Source organism: Wyeomyia smithii, chromosome 3, assembly GCF_029784165.1.
Source record: "Wyeomyia smithii strain HCP4-BCI-WySm-NY-G18 chromosome 3, ASM2978416v1, whole genome shotgun sequence".
NCBI classification, from domain to species: Eukaryota; Metazoa; Arthropoda; class Insecta; order Diptera; family Culicidae; genus Wyeomyia; species Wyeomyia smithii.
In genome coordinates, this window is record NC_073696.1 from 265,750,245 (window position 1) to 265,777,830 (window position 27,586).

General features: G+C 41.8%; 1 protein-coding gene across 3 annotated transcripts in view; it reads right to left on the bottom strand.

Moving 5' to 3' along the window:
• LOC129726525 (homeobox protein cut-like) overlaps positions 1-27,586 on the bottom strand; it is a 310,880-nt gene that overhangs the window by 136,106 nt on the left and 147,188 nt on the right. For all 3 annotated transcript variants that reach the window (XM_055683340.1, XM_055683342.1, XM_055683341.1), the window contains exon 2: positions 443-1,105. In XM_055683340.1, the coding sequence (XP_055539315.1) occupies positions 443-1,105 (663 nt within the window). The remainder of the gene's footprint in view (positions 1-442; positions 1,106-27,586) is intronic.

Sequence of the window (27,586 nt, forward strand, 5' to 3'; positions counted from 1 at the left end):
AGTTTTCCATTATTTTTCAGTAAATATAAATCAAAAGCTTGTTTTTCATCGTTTTTTTTTTCGCTGAACTGGCATTGATCTTAGCCGCAGCGATTCAAAGAAATAACGCAGAAAAAAAACACGCAAGATTTTTACTCTCCCCTCCAGTCCATGGAGTGGCAAACGGGATTTAATTAAAAAATGTGGTGAAATTAATCAAAAGGATTTTTCCCGGTTTTTTTCTCTTTCGTTTACTTCTAACCGAGGGAAAACGAACAACCGGTGCCCCCTGTTGCCAATGGAAGTCGGGAGAAAAATTACCGAGGGCCACTCGATAAAAATCTTGGGGTAGAACCGCGAGCTTTTGTTGTCTTCCACGAAGCAACGAGCGACAAGATAAGCGAAAAAAAAATTTAACAAAACAACAGCACCCAAAGGTAGCGTCTTCAACGAAGTCACTTACCTCTCGATCTTTCGCCGACAGTTCCTCCGCCAGGGATTTGGTCGTTCGACCGTCGCTTTCCGTCTCCTTGCATTCGGTGCCCTCCTTGCTATTGCTATTGCCGGTGCTGTTGTCATTGTTGTTGTTCGAGCTGTTGCTGCTGTTGTTGTTGTGTGCGTCCTTATTGCTAGGTTCGGTACTATTTACACCACCTTCGCTATCCTTTTCCGGTGTTGGACTAACCCGGTTACAACTACTGCTACTACTGTCGTTGAAACTCTTGTTCGGCTGGTTGCTATTGTTTGTGCTGTGGTTGTTGTTATTATTGTTGCTGCTGATGATGTTGTTGTTGTTCAAGCTGTAGGCTTTGACCTCTTTGATTAGTTCGAGCCTCGCCTCGGGACCATCGAGAAGCGGTGGTTTGTCGGGACTGCTGCCAAGATCGGCCATCAGCTTCCCGCTCACACTGCCGGCATCATCGGACAGCGGCGTTGTCGACGGGGACGGCGGCGTGATGCCATTATGTTCGATGATGGTCGACGACGCCAGTGGGGAGGTGATGCTGGTGGCGGTGGCGGCTATGGTGGTAGCGGCGGCGGCAGCGGCTGCGGCGGCCGCCACGCTTAGCGATCCGTCCATACCGGCGGCTGCTGTTGTCGATAGTTTCTCCTTCTTCTCGGCTTGCTGTGGGAGAGAGGGAGCAGAAGCAGAAAAGAGGAAACAAACTGTTAGTACACTGTGTGCGATTACTCAACGATTTTGTTTTCGAGTGAATAATGAGCTCGTAAAGCGCACCCGAAGAAGGTGGTGCGGTTGGTGGCCTTCAGCTTTTTCGGGGTGTGTTAAATTGAATTTTTACGATGACGACGGCCATTAGGATAAACCTAACCTACAAATCCGAACGACTTGTGAAAATGGACGGAAGGCAGAAAGATATGTATATAAAAAAAACAACGTTATGTGTAAGTATAATTGCTGCTGTGATTCGGTAATGGGTATCTAATGCGTTTGGCCAGATGAGATTGCTAAACCGGCGGGGTCTGATGACGAATCGAGGTGTTGCGAAATGCGCTGCTGGTTGATGGGGAATTTTGGTGAAACTATTCGTGGCACACGTGGGTAAGTAATATAAAATTTTTATTTGATTCAAGTCGTATAATATTTGTATTTCTCAAACGAATATGATGCATAGAAACCAGAAATCGATATCCATTTTAAAAACCAGTTGTTGACTTTCGATAGTAATACTGGTGCGGAACTAAGTTCTTAGCTGCACAACTAGGTTCTCGTTTTTTTTTTTAATTTAAATGCAACTTACTAAAAAAAGTTACCTATGAATTATTCAGAGTATTGCCCATCGTTAGCTACAACTTTGTCCCACCTTACTGGCAAAGCTCGAATCAATATTCGTTACGGTAAAAGTGTTCGCCATTTTACGATGTCTTTATACAGTCATACCTCGATATAAAATCAACCTCGATATAACGTAACTTTTTTAGATATCCTAAAATTAGAGTACAGCAATTATTTTTTGGGTCTTTAATGTTCTGAATAAATGTTTTTAGCAAGTTTTGAAACCAATAAGCACCGTAAAATGGGGTAAAATTGATCTCTTTTCTTTAACTGTTTTGTGACTGATTCTGTTTGTCAACGAAAATTGTCTAGAGGCATGAGAAAGGTTTATATACACTACTAGGAAATTGGTTTTTGCGCACCTTTGAGTAACCATCAATAATTTTGCATCAATGAAAAAAAAATCGTGCTACGATATAACGTAACTCAATATAACGTAACGATAAAAAAGTTGACTTATATCGAGGTATGACTGTATAAACAGAACTGCTGATCAGCTAGACGGAACAAGTAGTATTCGGACAGTGCAATATCTGGAAAATACGGCTAGTGAAGTAGGACTACCCATTTGAGCATTTCTATGTAAGTTTTAACGACTTTGGCAGTCTGAAGCCGAGCGTTGTCATGCAGTTAAATCACTTGTTCGTGCCTGTGCTCATAAAATGGCTGTTTTTCACGCAGTGCTCAGCCTACTCGCACCAATTAAAATCAATACCGTTGCCAAGTGATGGTTTCATTCAGTTTTAATAGCTCATAATGAACAACACCGCCATAATCCCGTCAAATACATTGCATAACCTTCGCAGCGTGTGCGAAAAGAAAAAAAGCAAAGCCTTGGTGCTACATTCCGATTCAGAACTCGACCATCTGTTTCTTATACACAGACTTCACAGCCAACTGTAGTGTACAGAACAATTGCGGGGCTAGCGCTACGATCCTGCTGACACTAACAGTCTCTCCCGAGCCGAGACTCGAACTCACGCCAACTGGCTTGTTAGACCAACATCGTACCTCGAGACCAACTGGGAGTGTTTATATTCTCGTGCAGCGTGTATATTCTGCCTATTCGACGATGAAGAAGCAATACCAGACAGTCCTCAAAACTTTTCTTTCTTTGGATAGTAGAAATGAATCCATTCTTCATCACCCGCCACGATGCAATGAAGAAAACCGTTTCTTTTTTACGCGCTGGTGCAGTTGACTACAGGCGAAAAAACGACACTCGACGTCCCTTGGCTTCAAATCAATAAGGAACTCAAGTCTCTTGTTTTTTACTCATTCCCTTGGCAATGGTGTTTGGCATGGATCCTCTTGAAGAAATCCCGCCATAGCATTTTCGAAGGTTTTTGGCCTTCTTTCATGCCAGACAGTGGTGAAAATCAAAAATAACCGTCTTCGAAGTACTCAGAGCAGCATTTCCGTAAACTTTTTTCTACTCTCGATGCGCTTCAGCTACCGATTTTTTTTGAGTAAAATGAGCAATGGAACATTTTCTGTATCCAGAACCGGGATAATGCCTTGAAACCGTTCCACAGTCCTACAAAAAATGTCACGTCAAAAAATCCACAAAAAATGTCACAGATTTATTTTTTTTTATAATTGACATTTTTGATTTAGCTGAAATTTTGCATAGATGTTTCTATGAGCAAAGAACGCCATATTGTGCTATTGGTTTACTTTTTTGGAGCACGATTCATTTTTGAGAAGCTTTTTGAAAGTGCTATTCTGGGAAGGTATTGATGATTATAAATTTTCAAAGCCAAAACGGTTTGCTTAATCGGTGTGACGTTAATTCGGCAAGGTTCCCTTACTAACACGCAGAGAATCCATCCCCAGGATACCTATAACTCGGTGACGGAATCGTGAAAGGATTCGCAAACACGATCCGGAGGATTCCCACTCACGATTCTTATTTCGAGAATCTTAGAGTCATATACAGGGCATTCGTGAGGATTCTTTTTCAGGAATCCTTCCCAAGGACGCTCAGGAATCCAATGTGAGGAATCCTAGAGAAACTATGCGAATCGTATGTGGTCGTCCGGGTTGTAGATAATAATTTTGTCTCTCCAAAAAAAATATACACCCCTGAATTTTTTTTTCAATATAAAATAGAGTGTATCCAGCACCGAAACAATTGGCCAAAAATTGGTGGTACCCACGACAAAAGGATTTAAAAATTTGGTTGGCATTTTTCCTTTCTTCAAGCCGTGAAGAAAAACATTACGAAGAGGCGAAGTCACGCAGATAATGAAATGACAAACGAAAGAGTTCACTTTTGATATTCAATTGTGATTCAACTGTGCTCAAAATTGCAGGAATCGATCTTCATAGAAAGTAGTTAGTCCCATAATTTTGTTGGGTCGTTAGGGTGACCAGTTTTGGAATAGCGTGGCCAGAAAAAAAAAGACCGAATTGAATATAGTTTGTTTTCAAAAACTCAATCCAGTCAATGGATTTCCGATATTTTAAAATTATTTTTTGAATTTCTAGCTTTAATTTTGAAATTCAATTTTTTGAACCAAAGTTTTAAATTAAATTTTTGGAACCAAATAAAATATTTTTTGGCTTTGAATAAAAAACAACAAACAAATGAAAAGGGCGTGTTTTTTATGAACATTAATAACTTGAAAAAAGATTGACATATCCTCGAGTTCAGCATTGGAAAATGTGTTTCTTAAAAAGCTACTGAAGTCATCCAACGACACTTGTGATGTAAAATTCGAAATAGAAATGTTGAAGCAAACATGAGCTCTCTCAATCCAGATCGATTATACAGTACAACGATTTTTTAGCCTGGCTTCTATGTATGTTTTTTTCGTGTATTTTTATGCAACCCAAATTCCTCCGAATTTAAACATATGTCACCTTGAGCGGCAACAGTGGCGCCATTTTTAATTTTTGTGATTCGAAAACGAAAATTTTTGATGTTTTCTCGACGCCATTTTGTTATAAAGCCAAATATCAAAATTCTAGAAGTTTGTTAGAAGGGAGGATCATATGAAGTCGAATTGTTATTGTATCTTTGAGTATCTCTTACACTAACGTCTAACGTCTAATCTAACGTCGAGATAAACCAGTAATTTCAGTAATGTAGGGGAATTGGGGCAAAATCGACTTGTTGCTGACATTTCACGTGGATCAGGCACCTACCAGTCGACTTCTGAGACTTTTTTACTCAATATAAGACATAATTTGACTCAGCCGCCCGCTCTGAGCCAGACGCTGTTGTTCGCCGCTCCTAACATGAGGATATAGCCGCGAACGAATTGTGTGGACTCGGTCGGAAAGGGTTATACAAAGTTGCTACCAATTAACGAAGCTACAACACATTGTAGGATATAATTCAACTCTATCTACGAAATCTACAAAGAAAGAAAGTTGGGTTTCTGATTTCATCAGAAGTTTTGGTCCCCCTAAAAATAATAACATAAGAGCTTCATCCTATGTAACAACTTTGTAGAAGAAAGTTTTTTTTTACAATATTGTTTTCGTCATTCTCAATTCCTGCAGTTTTGACACATTCTAGAAAGCTTTCTAAAATCTTGTTGAAGTATTGTTGAAACATTTTAACGACAAACTTTAAACTTTTATGATACTTTCTAGAAACATTCTGGGCACTTTTTATACAATTTTCTAAACAGTTTTGAGTCAAGTTTGAAGCATTATAATAGTTTCAACTGTTGAAACTAGTTTTTCAAAACCTTTTAGAAACAATTTGTGAAACAATTTCTGAACATTTATTTAAACAATCATGTCGATTTTTTTTATATTTTGGAAACCTTTAAAAAACAATTTGAAAACTTTTATAAGATATTTTAGAAGTTACCCTTGAGCTCAAACCGGGAAAAAAAATTGTAGCTTTTTAATCGCTGCTGGGAATTTTAGTGCCCCTAGCTAGCTCAAAAGAATTGCGAAAGGCCGCAGAGTGACTGCATGCCACGTTAGTCGCTTGCTTACGAGTAAACTTCTGTTAAGTTTCTAAGGACTTTACTTTTTTACAGTTTGAGCTCTTGGGCAGAAACCTGTCTTAACCAGTGTTTTTTTTTTCAATTTTCTAGAGATTTTTGGTTGGAGAATGCATAATAATTTTTTTTTAAAATAGTTTTGAATATTCTATAAGTTGCATTCACATTCCACGTGGACAGATTTTGAACGGTTTTGACCCCCCAACCTACTACGCATATAAATTCTAAAAAAATTGTATGGACCGTGGACCCCCCCAAAGCTGTACACGTGGAATGTGAATGGCTTCTAATCATGTTTAATACTTTTCAGAAATATTTCTTATTATATTTAATTTCGAGAACATCTTCGAGACATTTTGGAAATAGTTTTTTAAATCATTTTTGTCTTGTAGTAGAACTAATTGGAAACATAGTCTTTTCTTAGCATTCAATTCCATTCTACTAAGACGCTTAATCAAAAAATATTTATTTTCCAAAAAGTTTTATAAATTGTTGTTTTCAGTGAACAAATTTCGGAACATGCATCAATTATGAAGCTCATAAAAAACACGCCCTTTTCATTATGAAGCGAGAATGCTTCAATTCTGTAACATTTGTAAATGATTTGACTCCATTTTTTCACTATTATTTGCGCAACATTTTTGAAACATTATATTTACGAAACATTTTAAAAACATTAGTGAAACAATTCCGACGCATTCTCGATGTATCTTAGAGATATTCATGAGATATCTTTGACAAAAAAAATTACATTTTCAAAGCATACGAATTTTTTTTGCAACTTTTAAGAAACAGCTTTGAAACATTTTTGAAACCTAAAAGACAATTTCGAGATTTTTCTGTATCATTTTCGAAAAAACCATTGAGACGTTTTTATATAATTTCTAACCGTACATTTGACGCAGGGCTAGCAGGACGTTTTTATATAATTTTCAGTCGTAGTTTTGACATAGGACTACGCCTGTGTTTTCCATACTGTGTTACATTCTGTAAAAGTGAAAATTAAATCAGTCATATGTTACGTTACATTTCAAACGGTGATTACTATAGAACCAAACGATGGATTTTAATGCTCAATATGTCACTGAATAGTTAAAATAATGGAAAACTTTGTAACATGTCAGTTATCATTGTTACTTCATTGCTCAGCAGGGAAAATCAAGGAAAAGTTCCAAGGCCGAATTTCCGATAACAATGAACCAATGATGTGCAAGCACGGAGCAGACTACAACCGTCTGCTGTGATATCGTTTATGTCAGAATCCCCCAGTACCATTAGATCAACTAATATTTTCTACCAGGAGCCAGGAATGTGTCTGTGGATTCAAATTTTTCCACTAGATGCTCAATTGGACCCCAAAGTTTTACACGGTTTTTTGATTTTTATGTATTAGGTGGAAGAGTGTGATTTTTTGAGCATGCCTAAAATAAAATAAAATGTTGATCTGGCAGGACGATTATGACGAGCATAAACTGAACGTAGCACTCTCAAAGTTCGGGTCACTGACTCCGAATTTCAGAAGTAAAATTTAATTATCTCGACTCGTTGTTTGATCGTGTATGTTTGCGTTATGAAATGGCTAAACTTACACGGTGACAAAAAAGTCCGGTCACACTTTTCTGGGGTCGCCTGTAGCCTACACGTTGCATCTCCCTGGTGCCATCTATATGTCAAATGAAAGGGTTAACTACGCTGCCCAAAGTGACAGAGTTTCGTTTCTGTGCAGTTTGTTTACATTGAGTTGTGAGCCATGGCAGAGTTAAGAGCAGCTGTTATCGCTGAATATGTGAAAGGGTACAAACCCGGACACATATTCAAACACCTAAAACCGCTCGGAATCAACCGGAAATTCGTGTACCGGACCATAAATCGGTACCTAGATACCGGAGGCACCGAGGACAAGGCACGATCTGGACGACCAAGGTCTGTGAGAACTCCAAGGCTGAAAAAGATTATACGAGACCGGATTCGCCGGAATCCCGACCAATCTGCACGGAAGCTGGCCAGGAACCATAAAATGAACCGAGAATCAATCCGCCTGCTTCTGCGCAAGAATTTAAAACTTACACCGTACAAAAAACAAGTGGTTCATGGGGTTACCAAAGCTACAAAGAACCAACGGTCGCGGGAGTTGCTCGGTTGGCGCGCAGATGACGAAATTATTTTTTCGGACGAGAAGCTGTTCGTTTTGGAGCAAACAGTCAATCGCCAAAATGATCGAGTTTGGAGTGTGAGCCTTCAGCAAGCTCCTGCGGACAAGCTGAACGTTTCCCGATTCCAGAATAAGACGATGGTTTGGGGAGCCATTTGCAAGAGAGGTAAACTGCCTCTTATTTTTATCGATAAAGGGGCAAAATCAACGCAGCGTACTACCTGGACACGGTTTTGAATAAAAATGTTCTGCCTCAAGCTGAATTATTGTTTGAAGACGATTACTACTGCTTCCAACAAGATGGCGCCCCATCCCACACCGCAAAGGTTGTTCAGGCGTAATGTGAGGAAAACTTGACCGATTTCATTCGAAGAATGAATGGCCTCCGTCGTCTCCGGATCTGAATCCACTGGATTATTTCGTGTGGGGATACATGATGTCGAAGCTGAACGACTAAAAAATAACAAATTTGGAGCAATTCAAGCGAGTTATCACGAAAATCTGGGACGAGATGCCGATGAAGCACGTGCGCGCCGCTTGCGACGACTTTCCGAGACGTCTGAAGCTGGTTCGACCAGAGAAAGGTGGTGTAATTCCGAGATATCGTCTGTGAAGTATCTTTATGAGTTACTGAATGAAGCTATGAAAGCCGGATTCAGATTTTCTTTTTATTTTTTGATTTTTTCCTGTGTGACCGGACTTTTTTGTCACCCTGTACTGAAGAAAAAAGTCAAGAAAGCGGAAAAAAATATGGCGTCGTTTACTGTCCCTATCGGTCTACTTTTATAGCGCTCCTGTTGAAAAACCCTTTACATAGGAGCAATTTTATATTATAATAACTCTAGAAAATTTGTTGTTTTGAGTGAACAAATTTCGAAAAATGCTTTATTTTGGAAATGAGTTTCAAGCATTTGAAAACGATTTGATTTCAATGGTATTGACTTATGTTTACACAACATTTTTGAAACATTTTAGAAACGTTTGACGTTTTATCGTTGCATTTCAGAGACATTGATAACATAATTTTCACTCTCAGTTTGGCCGGAAATTTTGATTTGTTTTGGCAAAAACACAAGCTTTTTGGATCCTTGAAATCAAAATCTACTGGTCGTCTAATTTTCAGTGTGAAAACAGCTTTCCAGTGTGTTCCATTCGCTTATCCAATGTTAAGATAAATATTTCATTCAAGATAACTGAACTGTCCGGATAATCGAGTCATTTTTTCATTTAATTTTTTTTTCTCGTCGAGAACATTCGGTTTGTCGATAAAAAGAATATTCTACTTGGTAAATATGCCGGAAAAAAATTTAGTCAGGTGTTGTGAATTTCTAAATCCCTTCAAGCGTTCTTTACATATTTTTTAATACTTTAAATAAAGGTTTTAAATATACATTAAAATCTGCCAGCTTGCCACGATGAGATTCCCCCTCTCTTTTTGCTGGATGTTTCATTCTAAATTATCGCCTGTCAATTTATATCAGTCCGCTTCTAGTTCGTTGTTGTAACTTTGGAACCAGTTTAGTTTTAATGTTTATTGACTGCAGACCTGAATAAACCTTGTGTACGTTCCACTTAGTGTAAATAATTTTTCGCCATTAAACATCTCGACGCCAAAGTGTCAACATCAAAGCAAAGAAAATAGTCCATACTTTTCCAATCAAGCTTCTCTCCTTCCTATGCTATCATCATCAGCATCGCGTCGGTCGGCACTGTGACAAGTTGTCATCAGCTGCAGTTCGCTCCGCTTCGGAGCCGCAATTCGATTCGGGAAATTCCAATCACCTCGCGCTGCGCTCTGCTCGGTGGGAAATCAAAACTAATAACTATAAATATTGGCGTATTCTCGAAGCCTCTTCACGAGCGACGGCTTACTGCGCACTCACTTACAGTTACGACCCCTCGCGGGGTAATGACTCTACCAGTGCGCCAGCCGGCAGCATTTAAAACTAAATAAATAAACACCGTGTCTACGCGTCCTCCTCCTCCTCCCACCAACGTACTCCAGGTTAGACAACTTGGCTTTTGAAGTAAATCGATTCCAACTGATCAAAATCTTGGCTGCCCGAGTAAAAACAAGACATTTTTTTCGCCTCCCTTCGACGCCTAATGACTTGTTCCCTAGCCCCTCCCCATCCTTTCGAGCGTACGAGGGAGCTGCGAAAATAATCTAATTAGCGGGATAACTACTGACTGGTTTTCCGGACCAAACCACCTCCCCCCGGACTTTGTAAACTGAGTATTAAAATTAGATCGGACAGACGGACGGACGGACAGATCTTGGTTCAGTATCGAGCGGGAGTGTGATGCTGGACCCCGTCCGGAGATTAATGCTGTAATTAATATTTTAATCCATGCTTTGAGGTGTACATGCCACACACAAACACACACACACGAGGCCTCCGAATTATCGGGGAAGTCGTCGTTGAGTCGGTTGTCCGATTTCTGCGCTGGCGTTATGTTGTTGTCACTGCGATGATCATGATTGACGGGCCACAGGAACTACAAGGAATTGGAAAGACCGCTGACGGACGTTCGACAGCTGCTGCCTGGTGGTGATACAATGTGGCGTAAGTAACGTCGTCGTGCGGCTAAAAATAGCTGGTCCCAAAAAGTATCCCAACTTTTGTTTGACAAGCTGATGGAAAACAATCTCTGCTCGGGAAAAAGGTGTCTGTGTATTGACAGTTGACAGGCTAATCTACTTTGGATGGTCGGCCGCCGCTTGTGACGCAGCGTTTTGTGACTTGTGGCTGCGATGATGATCTACTGCGCGACCCGATCCTGGCGGCAATTAATTTTCGCAGCAATTAAAACCAAATTCACTCTTAAATCAACCGAAATCATCGTCCGGCGAACGGAACATCAGCAGCAAGGACCACTGCTGCGGGTCCGTATAAAAGTGCTGTTGTGTCTATTGAGAAACGACTTTTTAACACGAACCTCACGTGACGAATCGGAGGACGGAAGGGAACGGGCTTTTTCCAGCAATTATTCGGATAATTAATGGTGCTATTATTTGTTTAATACACACATCATTCACCAGCAGCGGCGGCAACAGCCGCTTGCGCTTCCCACCGGAATTGCTGCAATTTTTTAATTGTTCTCACACTCGATCCGGAATAAAAATGTCCGCAAAGGCATTACTCAAAATCACCTTCCGTCCGTCCGTCGGAACCGTTCTCGGAAGCCGACAGGTCAAAACTGAAATCGTTATGATCATGTGTGTGTGCGAGTCTATTTTCCATTATTTTCGAAACGTTATGAAATAAAATTCATGTTTTAAATGCGGTGTTCATTCGCGGAATTTTTAAGCTGGCATTCGATATCAAGGGGCGTGGATGAGACCTGGAGACGCTTTATTGAAATTGTTATAAACAAAAATAACAACGCTTGTGCGTCGTTAAAAAAATTGGGCCAATCTCCCACTCGTCCAGTCTAGTCTAGGATCATTGAGGGACCTGATGATGATTTGCTTCAAAAATAGAACAAAAGTTAATCAATGCAATTATGCGTTCAGAGTTTTAGTAAACCAGAAAATTGGATTTAGCAGAGGCGCAATAGAATACCAGAAAAAAGTAAGCTGAAAATATTTACTAACTATAAAATAATAACAGAACACAAAAAACAGAAATTCAAATTAAAAATCTAGCGTAGAGGTCAATACAACTTTTGCTTTGATTTTGCACTATAGTTGTATGAAATATCTAACGCAAGATTTGTACAATAAAATGACATGACATAGTGACATAGATCGAAACATTATTTGAGTGATCGGCGTTCACAGTTCAAATACCGTAGCTCTGGCTCGGTTACGTAAATTTCCTAGGTGGTAATTTTCATTCTTCATTGTTGTTACAAACAAATCCCTGAGCAAGGGAACATTCCGGCTGTTCCAATTGCATTAATTAGGGCCCGCGCAATCGGTTCTGCTGCCATTGGAATCTCCTTGGAAGTTGGATACGAAATCATTCGACTTAACGATAAATTCACCATAGTTTGGGTTAAAATCCTGAGCTCACAAAAAAAAAGACAGAAGAGGGATTGTCGAAAAGCAACAACATCCTACAACAAGATACTCATCATCAATACTTTTTTTTTTCTTGCTTTGCTTCACTCGTACCCGCTCTTCCAGCCCCTGCTGCGGTGATTCAAGCCGGAAAGCTGAAGGGGTTTATCGCCGTTAGAAAATTTGATTAAAAATTTCCATTCATCTCTGCTACTGCTGCGGCGAGACGCGCCGACCGGGAAAGGGTTACTCTCGGGGAGTAATTATTTCATCTTTTTGATTTTCGGGATCTTCGAATGTCGGACGGCTTTTTGGCTAATTAACCCGGGGCTGGGGGAGAGGAAATTTTTGCCAGCAACCACAGAAACCAGAACCGAAGCACCGACCGACCGGAAGGAGAAGACGGAAAACGGACCAGATATCAATCGCCCCCGGGAAAACGCGCAAAGGCATCCTTTTCTTTCCGGGATGCAAAAATTTTTCAAACCCGAATCCACAAGGGAGAATGGAATACCTCCGGTGGGTAACCTGTGTGAGCTAATCGTCGACGAACTTCGGATTCCAGGGTTCGCTGTTTTGGTTCCACCACACCGTGTCGTGTCGTGCCAGATTGCCCCGACCGACGACGGTAAAGAGCACTTTACTCAAAGGTTAATTCTGCACGGTTGTGAAATTGAATATCTTCCTGCCCGCGCGCAGTGTGGGAGTTTGAATGGGATTGAGTTTGAATATGTCATCAATATTTTTTTTTATTTTGCTCATTCACCGTATGAAATGGCGCAGTTTTTTTTCGAGTGTGCTGTTTCTCCCTTTTGCTGATCCGCAACCGGTGACGACGGGGATGAAGGAATGCTGATTTCCTTCTTTTCAGAGTTTTGTTCAGCGTTCGTTAAGCCGTTGATGACTTAGCTTCCACCCCACGGGCTTGGGTTTGTGTGTTTGGTTCACAGAAATTGGAGCGGAAGCTGCCTGAGCAACCGACAACCGACAGGCCAGACTCGTGTGGCAGAGTGGAGTGGAGTGGATACACGCAATTGAAAAATTTATTCCAGAAATTGAATTCAATAATGTTCATCTTAAATTACATAATCATAAATCACACATACGAAATATAAGAAAGCGATTGTGTGTGCCCTTTTTTTTCTCTCCATCCCGTGCTCTGCTCGACCGGGCCAGAAGGAGGCCAAACCGACGAAAGCAGATCATCTTATTATTCAAATGAGCACAATTTTTTTTCTCTGCTCTTATTGTGTGTTTGTTTGATTCACAATGCATTGTGTGTGCGGAAGAAGAGGCGCACTCTCGGAGAAGTTGTCCTCGTAGACTCGTCTTTTCGCCAGGCTGTGTGCCCCCGAGAGCGATGCGACTGTGAGAAATATCTGTCTCAATCGAACGTTCCCCGATGGATGGATGGATAAATGAATGAATGAATAGATGGATGGATGGTTTTTGAAGCGCGGGGCAAATCTACTCGGGGGGAAGGTGGGATGCGGAGGAAAAAATATGTTAATGATGGGAAAATAATACCGACCGGGCGTATTGAGAACGTTCGGATGAATTAATTTTCGGAAGCGGCGACGACGACGACGGCGGCGATGATGACGACAAACGGGAGGAAGATGCTCTGGGGCGGAAAGTGTCTATTGATGGAATTTGTTGTTCAGATTTGAGGATTTTGCATATGAATGCGGCTGCGATGAAAGAATTAGGCTGGTCCGTGAAATCGGATCAATCTCCCGACCGGGTTGCGACCTTTCTGCTCGGGGTGGATGATCAAAAATTACCAAGTGCTGTCAACTGTCTGCTGACGACCGAAACCGCGATGATAATAATGATGATGATGATGAAACAATTCGACTATCAATCAACCAGTCGGACTTCAGTTGGCATATAATTACATTTAGAACGCATGCGCTCTAGGAGTGGCAATGCACATTTGGGGCGGATGCATGCCCCAGCCCTCCCATGCCAATACGCCAATACCAATCGGTTTAATGAGTGTGACACAATCGTGTTTATCAGCAATTATTGCCTCAATAAACTGACGCTCGCTTGTTTACTCACTCGCTCACCAGAGGCCATCTGGTGTCAACTTTCCGCTCTCGTTCTGACCACTCAGTGGCCCAGCTTTTATTAACACAAACCCGGTACCAATTTAAAGAGGATATCCGCTGTTACTCTTCTCGCGAGACGCATACACTATCAATGCTTTTTTATGATTATTTTATATAAATTTAACATAACCTCACACTGCGGCTACCGCTCCCGGTTTGTCAATTGCGGTTGTGCTGCATAAAAAATTGATTGAATTGACCATTATTACCGTCGCTCGATGGCAGAGTTCAGAATTCCGAATAATCTTCTCAACTTATCAGAAGTTTTTAATCAGGAAGTATTGAATAGAGTTAATATTGATAATTTTTCTAATTAGCATTGCTAGTATTTAGTTTATCCACCATATTTTGAAAGGGTTTGAAAGGGCTTTCCACCAACAGAATGGCAGCCTTTTATAGCTCAGCAATTTCGGGCATTCAAAGGTCAAAAAAAATAAAGTGATTTCAACCTTAGCTTAAAAAGTTGAGATTGGAGTTGAGTTCAAAGAGGTTAGAAATAAACATTGAAGGCGACAAAAGTCCAAAAATGAAAACAATTCTAAATTAAGCTCAGAATGGTGGGAAAACACCTTAAGGCCGGAGGTAAAAGGAATAACGCTTGCTTACTCAAATCAGAGTTGAGCTTTGTATGGCAAAAATATAAGGCCTAAAACATTCTCAGTGGCGGAAAATACACTTCTGATAGCTAGGAAAGCCGGAATTAATTTAATGTTTATCCGTTTCTATTGAATGTTTTATTGAGGACCTCACTTCCATTTGTTCTTCCAGCGTAATCCAGCTAGCGTAATTTTTCATTTTAGTACGAAATTGGACTAGAGATGTTGTCAAAGTTTAGTTAGCAGGGAAAATAATTCGTTTGGGAATGAAAAAACAAGTTTGCTTTTTAAATTGATGGAAGTTTCGACAGAAGAACTCAGTTTTTTTTTAATTTTTCTGATTTTCAAGCATTTGAGAAATATTCAGAATTTCATTTCTTTAGCATGTTTGAATCATTTTTAGAGCATTTTCCGTCAAACGTCTTCGGTGGAAGAACACTAACTGAAAGTTTCGATCATGCATACTCTAGATATAACAGTACATCTAAATCTATGTCACTGTATTCGTTATGCATTTCACTCAACTGTTGTGCGAAATCAGGGCAAAAGTTATGCGAAATGAACCTAATGTAAGAACGATAATAATTTTAGAATTGAGTTCTGCGCTAGTATTTTAATTTTCAATTTCTGTTCATAGTGTTCTTATATTATTTTTATTTTGGAAATATATTCAGCTTCCATTTTTGAACTTTTAATGAGTTTCCATTCAATCCAATTTGCCGGTTTTTATTACGTTCTAGCATTCTTACATTAGTTAACTTTTTTTTCTATTTTTGAATCCTCTTCGAACAAAGCCCATCCTACTATCCCGATATTATCATCAATAGATTGATCGAAGCAAGTCATGGCCGGAATCGATCGTCAAAATATTCGCTCGCGTGATATTTCGGATGAAAATTTGTTTAAGTTGCCAAGTACTGGCAATTATAATTGCCTGGAGAGGTATGTGGCTTTCCTCGAAATTATAATGTGGGTGAAGGTCTGTCTCTATTAAGATTTGAGCTCATGACCATGTTCGCATGTCAAAGCGAACTACACTAAGGTCGTTTTTTACGCGGGGGATGCGTTCCAAATTTGTATGGGCCCGCGTGAAAAACGACTTTTTTGAGTTGCAAATATAACAAAGAAAACCGTCCTAAAATGCTAAAACCTCGTTTGAATATGATAGTGGCCAATCTAGAGAACAAAATTCAATATTTTAAATTTTGAGTATTTACACCAAAAATTGTGAATTTTTTGAAAACTTATATATATGATCACTGGTGGCCTAAAACGGAAAACGTGATTGAAATGAGGTCGATATCTTGTACCGTTTGTGAGTAATGGAGGAAAGCAATCCGCGTAAAAAAAACCGCCAAATAAGCGACCTTTCTGAATATAGCTTTCAGTGTACTAGATCTTCTGTATAAACATGAACAAATTCTTGTTAGAAATTTTTTCTCCGTAAAAGTGTCCATTTCAGAGTCATCTCTTGACAACTTTTCTCTATCTCTTTGCATTATTCAGATGTATTGATAACAAGAAAGAAGATATGAAAACTTCAGCCCTTTTTATATGTTATTCGAGATTAACTGGTTGGTGAACGGCTGGGCAGTGCGTACCAGCAGTACACCCGTACTAGTTGGCATAAAATAGACCCCAGTGTGGTCCAAAGCATAATGCCCAACAACTCCTATCCCTACCTCCACGTGGTACCGACTGGGATACGAGCAACCAAGGGAAGATCGGTGTATCGGTGGGAACTTGGTCGTATGCTGACAGGAAAGGAGGAGCTGCTCTACTAGGAGGACAGCTTGTCCGAGCGTCTGTTCCCCATGTTAGGGGCGGCTCAAACAGCGTCTGATCCGGAGCGGACGGCTGAAATATGAAATGCGGCGTCTCGCCAGCTACACCCAAGACGGCAGCCCCGTCGCGAGACTAGACATCCGCAGCCCTAGTAAGGCAGCATGCCGAAAGATTAAAATACTACGAACAATCAAGAATTGAATACGGACCGAAACAATTGGCAACGACCTAGGCGACGAAATAAGGACGACGATTGGAAGCTAGGTACATGGAACTGTAGATCGCTGAACGCCCCGGGTGGCGACCTGATTCTGCTGAATCAACTAGAACCCCGTCACTTCGACATCGTTGCGCTCCAGGAGCTTCTGAAAGAAGAGATTTGTGGCCACTGGGCGGCGGCACAACCAATGAGCTGGGTACCGGCATTATAGTGCTGGGCAGGATGCAGAGTCGTGTGATCAATTGGCAGGCGATCAGCGACAGGTTGTGTTTGTTGAGAATAAAAGGACGGTTCTACAACTACACTATCCTCAATGTGCACTGCCCTCACGAAGGAAGACCCGATGTAGAGAAAGAAGAGTTCTAAGCACAGCTGGAGAAGCTCTTCGATAGCTGCTCGCGTAGAGACATCAAGATCGTCATCGGGGACATGAACGCGCAGATCGGTAGGGAAGAAATGTACAAGCCGGTGATCGCCCCGCACAGCCTGCACACCGTGACGAACGACAACGGCCAGCGATGCGTAAACTTCGCAGCTTCCCGAGGACTGGCAGTCCGAAGTACCTTCTTTCCCCGTAAGGACATCCACAAAACCACCTGGAGATCACCTGACCAACGTATAGCAAATCAAATTGACCATGTTCTCATCGCCGGCCGCTTCTTCTCAGACATTACAAACGTACGTACCTATCGCGGTGCGGATATTGGCTCGGACCACTACCTAGCTGCGGTATCATTGCGCTCAAAACTGTCAACCGTATACCACGCGCGACACCGCCGAAACCCGCGGCTCAACATTAAGCAGCTCCGGAACTCCCAGGCTGCCGAGGAATACGCGCAACAGCTTTAAGCGGTGCTACCCACAGCGGAGGGGCTGGGCGCATTGCCTCTTGAAGACGGCTGGTGCAGCATTCGCACAGCTATCGGGGAAACCGCAACGGCGACACTAGGAGTGGAAGCACCGAGTGTCAGAAACGACTGGTATGACGGGGAGTGCGAGACAGCGGTGAATGAGAAGAACCGGACCTGGGCGATATACCTGGGCAGGTCAACGAGAGAGAACAAGGCACGGAACGACATGACCACGATTCTCAGACGGAAGAAGCGCCAGCAAGAGAATCGTGTACATGAGGAGCTGGAGCAGCTGTACCGTGCCAGTGAAACGCGGAAATTCTATGAGAAGAAACCACTCCCGCAGAGGCTATGTGCCGCAAGCCGACATGTGCAACGACGCGGATGGGAACCCTCTCACGGATGCCAGCGAGGTGGTCGATAGGTGGAAGGAGTACTTCGATGGACACCTGAATGGCGAAACAGTAAACAGAAGCGGAGCAGGAACTGACCTAGGAGCACCAGCAGCGGATGACGAAGTTCTTTGTGAGATCGGGAAGCTGAAAAACAATAAAGTCACAGGCAAAGACGGACTTATCAATGCCGCCTCCAAAATACTCTCACAGATCCTGTTCCGTCGTCTATCACCTTTAACCAGGAGGTTCGGGTCAGTACCAAGCGGGTTTCTTGGGAGCTCGTGCCACCACGAACCAGATTTTCTCAATCCGACAGATCTTACAGAAATGTCGCGAGTATAACGTGCCCACACATCACATCTTCATTGACTTCACGGCGGCTCATGATACAGTCGATCGAGAACAGCTATGGCAGATCATGCACGACAACGGATTTCCGGATAAACTGACTCGATTGATCAGAGCCACCATGGCGCAAGTGATGAGCTACGTGCGTGTTTCGGGGATACTCTCGAGTCCCTTTGAATCGCGCAGAGGGTTGAGACATGGTGATGGACTTTCCTGTTTGCTTTTTAACATCGCCCTTGAGGGTGTGATCCGGAGGGCGGGCATCACGAGGGGCACAATTTTCACAAGGTCTGTTCAGCTTCTGGGCTTCGCGGATGACTTCGACATCATATCACGTAACTTTGCGACGGCGGAGGAAACTTACGCCCGACTGAAAGCCGATGCTGGACGGATCGGACTGCCGATAAATGCGTCGAAAACAAAATACATGCGAGCGAGAGGCTCCAAGGAGAACAACATCAGCCTCCCATTTCAAGTCTTTGTATACGGTGATGAGCTTGAGGTGGTCGATGAGTTCGTGTATTTGGGGTCACTGGTGTCCGCCGACAATAACACCAGCAAAGAGATCCAGAGACGCATCCAGGCAGGGAATCGTGCCTACTTTTCACTTCGGAAGACACTTCGATCGAATCGAGTGCGACGACGCACGAAGTTGACGCTGTACATAACCCTGATAAGACCGGTAGTCCTCTACGGGATCGAGACAACAACGCTTCTCGCGGAGGACCTTAACGCTCTTGGAGTTTTCGAACGGAAGGTGAATGGCGACGGCGCATGAACCATGAACCATGAACTGCACGCGCTGCTTGGAGAGAATCCCATTGCACACCTGGCGAAAGTCAATAGGTTGCGGAGGGCCAGTCACGTCGTAAGGATGCCGGACGACAACCCTGTGAAATCACTTCTCTTCAGCAACCCTACCGGCACCAGAAATAGAGGGGCGCAGCGTGCACGATGGCTCGATCAGATCGAAGGAGACTTGCGGCTGATGAGACGCCTGGGAAACTGGCGAAACACAGCCCAAAACCGAGCAACATTGCGACAAATTCTTGATACAGCACGAGCCACCACGGCTCTCGTCTGATTGGTAAGGTAAATCTAGGTTAATTAAAAAAATATGCAAAGTTGCTTTGTTCAGTAAGGCCTACCCAAAAAGTTTCATTGAGTTCTGAAATAGTACTGGCAACCATTCCGTGATATCTTAAAACCAATTGCTCCTAAAAGCTACCGTTATGTAAATTTGTTCAATACTATAAGCATCAACAATTTGAGTTATGATATTTTTCAACAATAAATTAGGTATTTTTTCAATACGACCTTTTAAAAAGTTACTCTTTTGAGGTAAAAATACAAAAACAACAAAAAGTGCAATATCTGTGAACGATTTGCGTTTGACTACAGCACAGTTTTTTTTTTGAAGTAGAATACTTCTCTCAGGAAGTTCGGCAACATAGGGATGTGAAATGAAAATCTAAAACCGAAAAAAGTGAAAAATATGTCCAATTTGGAATGCTAATAAATCGGTTTGTATTCGATGGATTTCCTTCGTTCTTGCAGCAATAGATTGGAAAATCTTCTAAGATTCTTCCCAAAATAAGATAATTGTAATTTTATTATTCACACTATTGTACTATTGAAAATAGTCAAGCCTTGTCAAAACGAAAAATTCGACCTCTGATTGGTCGTTATATGCTTGCTTCCCAAGCACGGTCGACAGGATCATATACCTTGCAATTAAAAACATGCTATTTGGCCTATATAAGAGCCTGTTGCAGCCGAAGCCGCTCATAATAGTTCTAGACAGCGACAACAGCAGTCGTCCTTTCTTAGCAGAAGCACTAGCCCTGTGGTTGGTCACCACGTCTCAGGAGCAGCGCGGTTTTTCTCAGCGTGTGTCGCCAGACAACCATTATTCCCCCCGTGTTGGAGCAGCATGAAGATTACCATCAGGAAATCCAATTTTGAACATCAAAATGCTTTTTTCAAGGCAAATAAACAAGTCATTGAAAGTTAATATTTTTTGTCAACGCAAACAAGCATTCTGTGTTGCATCCTAGCAATTTAAATTTGTCGCACCCGTCTAATTTACTGAATGTGAAATAGCTTCCACAGTGCATGTTGTCCGTGTATCTTAATTCCCCCAATGTTAGGGCAGCTCAAAGGTTGTAATTAGCAACCGATTTTGAACCGCAACATGCTTTTTGACGTAGAATTACGTCTTACGGCAACATATACAGGGGACCAATTAAATTACAGGGATCCAATTTCAAAAACCAAAAACATCGAGAGCGTCACAAAAAGCACCTGACTATCTGGCGGCTGTTATGGAGTTTTCGGTAGCTGCAGAATTATTGGAAATGGCAGGCAATTCTACTAGTGAAACCGGGAGATCTAGAATCATCGGCGAATGGTTATCCGGAATGATGATAATTGAACAAACTTGCCAGTGTTGTTACTGTTGTGAAATATAACAGCACCTTTTGGTGCTCTTCAACTATGTGATTGAAGTAGGTTAAATTTTCCATCATGTGTAACAGACGAAAACCGCGAATTTCAGCATTTGCAAGCGAGGAAAAATTCAACATTGTCTCAAGAATGTGTTGGTGGCCCTGAGAAGGACCGGTTATAATTTATACTTGTTCTAGTGCTGGATGGCAGCAGATAACAGAAATGCAGCACTTACGCTCTTGCGTATTAAATTGAAACGGTTATATTTTGATACCTCAGCAGAATTTTGGCCTTCATACTCATGTCTACCATCGGCAATGTCAAACACGCAATAATCTGCTTTCATACGACATGGGGACGGGACCATTTTCTTCAACCAAGCTGCGCAACACGACAAAAAACATGTTATTTTGTTGCTTCAATGAGAGTGCTATCGGTCCGGCTCGACAGAATGTCCACAAGAAATCATTTTTGTACATCCGTGCTACGAAACTGAGGAAAAACTTAAGAAACTGAAAAAAAGAGGTGGAGCCTATCAAATGATCGCTCTGAGCCAGAATGAAGTCACACATATTTTTCAAGTTATATCATTCCACCACGTACGTAAAATAATTCATTCCTATTTTCATCCCTATATAAGAGCCTGTTTTAGTCGAAGCCGCTCATAATAGTTCTGAACAGCGATGACAGCAGTCCTCCCTTAGCAGCAGCGGGAGCAGTGCAGTGGGTACCATCGATAGCGGATAGCGGTCACAACTGTGGCATGGCTGCGGATAAGCGTACCAATTGCTCAGCAGTTGGGCCAGCGTATAGCGGCCGCACCTGTGGCATGGCTATGCATAGCGTAGCTGTTGCAGCGGGTTTATCAGCATCGATAATAGCAGGGTCAGCTGATGCAACGACACTCCTTTCACTAAAATGCTGTTTCAGTGTGGTAGCGGAAAGCATCAGCAGTAGGCTTGCATGAAGTGAATACGTCCGCCAGCAACTTTCTCTAAGGCCTCTGCCATAGTAGACGCGAAAAGCGGCGCGAACCGATTCGCTCGGCCGTAGGTTAATGTACAGCTCTACTGATGGCTGTACATTAACCTACAGCCGAGCAAATCGGTTCGCGTCGCTTTTCGCGTCTATTATGGCAGAGGACTAATGGGAAAGTTGTATCATTTTGTTCAGAAGAATATTATTGTCGGTAATATTACAGAGATGCGATTGCGTAAATCCGATTTTGAATTAATTAATTGTTTTTTGGAGAACAAATAAAACACTTATTTGAAGAGTTAATAGCTTTTGGTACCAATAGCAGTATAGTGACAGCCTCAGCGGTAGATGCAGATGCAGCCGGTACTTCCCTGAGGCCGATGTGGAAGTAAATGGGAGCAGCACGGCGAAACAGTTCGGGTTATGCTTAGACGCGCGTCATTTTTTGTTCTTGATATTCCCCACATGAAACGACGCGTTTTCGTATGATAGCGGTGGTATTAGCGGTAGATGCATTTGCCAACACTTCCTCCAGTAAAGCCGTGTCTAGTTTTCAATGTGAAAACACCTTTCTTATTGTATTGACCGTGCGCCTTAGTCCTCACTATCAAGGTAACACAGAGATGTAAGATAAACACTACATCCTATGATAAATTGAACAATTATCCTTTATAAGGACAACAAAAGAATTAATAAAGATTTAATTTTGAAGTAGAATACTTCTCTCGGGAAGTTCGGCTACATAGGGATGTGAAATGAAAATCTAAAACTGAAAAAAGTGAGAAAAATTTCAAATGCTAATAAATCGGTTAGTTTTCGATGGATTTCCTTCGTTTTTGCAGTAATCGATTAGAAAATCTTCTAAGATTCCAACGAAATGCATGAAATTGCAATTTTTTTATTCGAACTATTGTACTATTGAAAATTCTTGAGCCTTGTCAAAACACAAAACTCGACCTCTGATTGGTCGCATTCCCAAGCACGGTCGTTATGGACAGTTATGGACCTAGTAAATTGGGAATGCATCATTTGGCCTATATGAGAGCTTCATCCGATAATAAACAGACATTTCATCGGATATTAAATTGAACAACTGAAATTTGAAGAACACAAATGAATATTTGAAGAGTTAATGTTTTCTCGTTTTGCGCTATAATCCAAAGTTAATTATCTTCATCTTCATGCATACTCTGACTATTATTACGTGTTTGCGTCGCTTAGTGTTTGGCTACGGTCATGCCGAACGCAAATAACGGCGCGATGCGATTCGGCAAGACGAAATCTGTTGAAATGTATAGCTCTACTTCGCCTTAAAAAGAGCTGTAAATTTCACCACGGTAAGGCGAATCGCATCGCGCCGGCATTCGCGTTCTGCATAACCGTAGCCTTTGTTCCATTACCGTTTAATGATGTCGTATTAAATGTGCATATTACAATTCGGCAGCACTTCAACTTCTCATTTGCACAAAATTCAAAAATATTCAATGAACTTCATTCAAAATATCAAACAAAAAGAAATTACAATACAATGGAGACATTTTTTACACCAAACTTACTTCTTCTGCTTTGTACAGTGTTTCCTCCGCTCGCAGAAAAACCAGTAGACCTGTTGCTCACACCACAACTGAGCTAAACAAGAGAGGTGAATGCCTTTAGTGGGAATACACAGCAGTACACTGCAGTTAGCAAGTTTTCTCGTACAAAACGCAATCAACCTAATCTATTTTCCTACCTAGATGTTACTCTCATTAATGATGAGTTTAACAGATACACAGTGAAAGCTCTGCAGTGAGCTCGGTTGTTTTGTAATTGTGCGTAATGTCCTTTCGTGTAAGAAAGCTCACACCAGTTTATTATCTCTGTAGAGAGATATCTCATATTTCAACACGGTGTTATTTGCAAGCTCCGATTTGCTGCGGTGAAAGATATTTTTCTACACGATAGTGATTCTCTGAATAGAAACGATAAGCCTGCCAATTATGATTCTCTTTGTGAGGTGTCGCTCTGGCCAGTTTAATTGTACGAGGGACTTATTCTGACCAAGAGGTAGATATATAGAATTCAAGGAAAGAAAAAGCTCAGTGAAGAGCCTGAGAATAAAGCGATGTCTCTACTAAGGTTCGAACCAACACTTTTCAAAGCGGATACTTGCGGTCACGAAGCTTCTTTGCAACACAGGAGCTATTTAGCTTGCACTGCCCTGACACTTTTGTTAGGCTGTTAAACAGCCTGTTGCTTTGCCAGCACCCTTTGTGGAGCCGAATCAAGTGGGGTTTTTTTAAGTTTATAGAGCAGTTATGCTATGCATCAAACAAATTAATGCGAAAGAGTTCATCCAGCTCTTCTACAGCTTTCAAATAAATGTTAATAAATGACATTGATTTTGTTTTCTCATGCGTTTGTGGGTAATTATTTTGGTACATTTTTTTTTCTTTTTATATCAATTGTTGTAAAATGCCTCACAAGTCTCTTTCCTAAGATTTTCCACTGCAAAATTTTTATTCAGCCTGCTTTACTTATCAACTGTGTATCAGAACGAATTTAATTTGCTGTGCTAAGTGTCGGTGATATTGGTCCCAAGTTGTACAGTTATTGTATTACAGTTGATTACAGTTGTCAAAAAAGCTGTACAAAAGCTGAAGAATTGCTAGATTGCCTGAGGAAATTCTGTGTATGTCGTATCAATTGACACATGTTATCAAATAAAAGATAAACTGTAGAGAATGATTTGCTTTTATATGCTCAAAATTACATCAGCATGTTATATCATCATTTCCATAAAAGCTGTAGAAATGCTGGATAAACTCCCCGCAATTATTTGTCTAATACACAGCGTAGTTGCTGTATAGAAATATGGGCCAAAAATAACCAGTTCACTTGTTAAAAAGTAACGCATAATTTATATATTTATATACTTGATTTTAAAGCAATTATAATTCAGCTCTGAAAATGGTGGTTTATTTAAAAATAATGTTTGCTTGTAGTTTCAGAGAAAAGGTATAAAAATCTTAGCAGAAAACTGCAGCAATTGACGAATTGAAGGTTGATCGCTAGATCAGCAAAATATGATGAAATTACAGGTTTGTGGTTGATAGTGAATTCATTTAACTTCGAACTTAAATCCTACCAGAACTTGGCAGGTTTCCAGTTTTATCTATTCAATTACCTTTCAACTTCTGATAACGAATGGAAAAAAAAAATCCAAAAGGTTAACAAGCTTGCTCCCGTTTGCAACCGAAACAATCAATACCGGAACAGATTAACCTGTCATGTTCGCTTCATCTCAAACCAGCCGCGAAATTCCGGGACCCTCGCCTCCCCCAGAACAACTCTCAAACCGGTCGGTCGGCTCGCGTTCCGTGTTTACCTTTTTTCCGCCGTCGCCGTCGCCGCCACGACACGCGCTCCCAATGTAATTGATATCACCTTCTAATCTGCCTTATCATTATGGCTTTTCCGTACACGGAAGCGACCCCTCGCGATTTTTTTGTTCGACTTTTGCAGGAAGTGGTTTTCCAATTTCCTTCTCCCCCGCATTTTTTTCCCGCTTTATCATCGAAATGACAAGAAACCAGTTTGATGAAAACGGCAGAGAGAGGAAGAGCGAGCGGAAAAAAGACGAACGTCTTTTGTCTGTCTGTTTGCTTCCCCCGTTTAGGCTGTACCTCCTCCCTTCGGAGTTCTAACGTCAAAAAAATAAAAGTTAAATTAAGGTTCAAGGATTCAGTGCTCCCCGGGCGCGGTTTCCGTGCGCGTCAATTGTCATACAAATAAATAAAAAATGAGCTGATAAGGGCTGATTGCTTATTCTTCTGCCGGGCGAGAAGGAAGCTGACAAAAGCGGAGGAGGTCGGAAAATCATCAAGATCGGCTCCGTTCGATTGCTCGATAGAAGTGACGTGGCAACCGACAATGACGACAAACTTCAACCTGGAGAAGTCGCGGGGAGATGACAAATAAGCCCTGTTGTTGTTTGGTTCTGTTCTGTTCTGTTCTGTTCTGAACTACCCGGTCTAATACCGGTGGGGAAGAGATTCGAGCGGGCAGATAAAGGAAAACAATTTTCGGGAATTAATCGAAATTGTTTTTTTTTGCCTGTGCCATTATTCCGGCTGCCGTCGTGAACGGAACTGAGGTAGTATTGTTATAATTCGTTCCAAGGATGGCAAAGATCTGCGTGGGAAAATTGGCAGGTTGCGAATGGTGATTATTACCTGTGCCGAGAGAGAGAAGCGGGGAAGCTGGTAATGTATTCTTTAGGAATGAACGAAGATGACTGGAAGAAGACGTAAATGATGATGGAAGGTTTTTCCTGTGGGATTTCGTTGCAGCAAAAACAAAAATTACGTCAAGTGAGATAAACTGTACAGTGTGAATCGTCAAGTGGCGCTGTCAACATCTGTCAACGGGTCGAAAAATGGACGCGTCAAAGCGCCAATCCTCACGCTCATCAAATTAGTACCGATGGGGGCAATAAATATTGCTTCGATCGTCGCTCACGCCTAATGCGGACGATAATTTTAGCACCTTCTGGCCGACTGGATGCTGGTACTATCTATACTATACGCAGTTTACGAGCTTATGAATCAGTCGTAAAACATCGTCGGCGATGATGCGCTGCTTTGCTGTTGTCTTCTAGCTTGCTCGCACCAACAGGAGGGAGCTGATTATCTCTCCGTTCGTTTCTTATTAATGGTAGCCCTACGGGCCCGGCAGCAAACTACCAAAACTAAAAGCATCCCGAGCGTAAGTCTTCATACAAGTTATTACAGACCGAAATTTATAGATTCATATAAACACCCAACCTCACACGTTCGATGCACAGGGAAAGCCCTCCACACACCCGGGGCTAGCAAAGTGCGTGCCGACTAGTTTTATCAAGTAAAACATCTTAATATTCGAAATAAATGGAATGTAATGAAACTTCTAATGGAATCGAAGCGGTTTCGATGGGAAATGATGCGTGTTGTATGCGCTCTGTTGCTCTCTGCGGAACACGAGTTGTGTTGTGTGTGGGATTCGTGTGCCCCCTCTCTGCTCCGTTTTATTCGAAGAGAGCTTAATAGTTTCGGTGCGATATCTCCTACATCATTATTACTCCAGGCACTTACGGTGGAGATTTTGGCAGTCCTTTGGATCGGACGCGAACCAGAATCAACTCCAGCCTGGCCGATATATTTATGATTATTTTTATGATCAATTAAAGTGTAATATACGGGTGATACTTAATATCATCATTTTCGGTTGTTTGTGTCCCTTGAAGGCGGCCGTAGCGAGCCGACAGAGGGCCGTTGTTCAAGACATTCGATCTTCTGTCGGCGCTGACTAGCAGAATGACTTTATTCATCCTAATTCCGGACTCGGGGTGGTGCAGGAAGACAATTCCAGGAAGTCCAAATTGAAGCCAGACTCTTGCAATTCGAAACTTTTCGCGCGGCAACTTCGAGCAATAACTTTTCAATTTATCCCTAAACCGCTCGCAGCCCTTTTGCGTGAAATTCTATCCGCAGGAGAGATCGAAATAAAACGATTCGATGCCGAACCACCTTTAACCGAGTGGCCAGGCAGGTAATAAAGTTGTTGGCGAAGGGGTTCCACACTGCTCCCATTGGAAGGAAATAAAATCGCGAGCAATTGAAGATGTGCGGGGTCTTTGGAAAATTGGCCAACCTTATTCTTCCTTTATGGGAGCCGAATGATGACGGTGATGATGACTCTCGGTAGTAATTGATTCCAGCCCCGGAGGGACGCGGGGCACGGAGTTGGAGTGGGCAATTTCAGGGAACCATTTCGTCAAATCACTTCGGAACGGAAAATGCGGCGAAATGCTTTTACCGCGCGCCGGTCCGTGTGCAATCTCAAACCAGAAGGGAATAAAACGACGAAGCGAAGCGCAGAAATTGATATGAGCTAATCAAAGAGCGAACCACCGGAAATCGCTGGGGCAATGATTT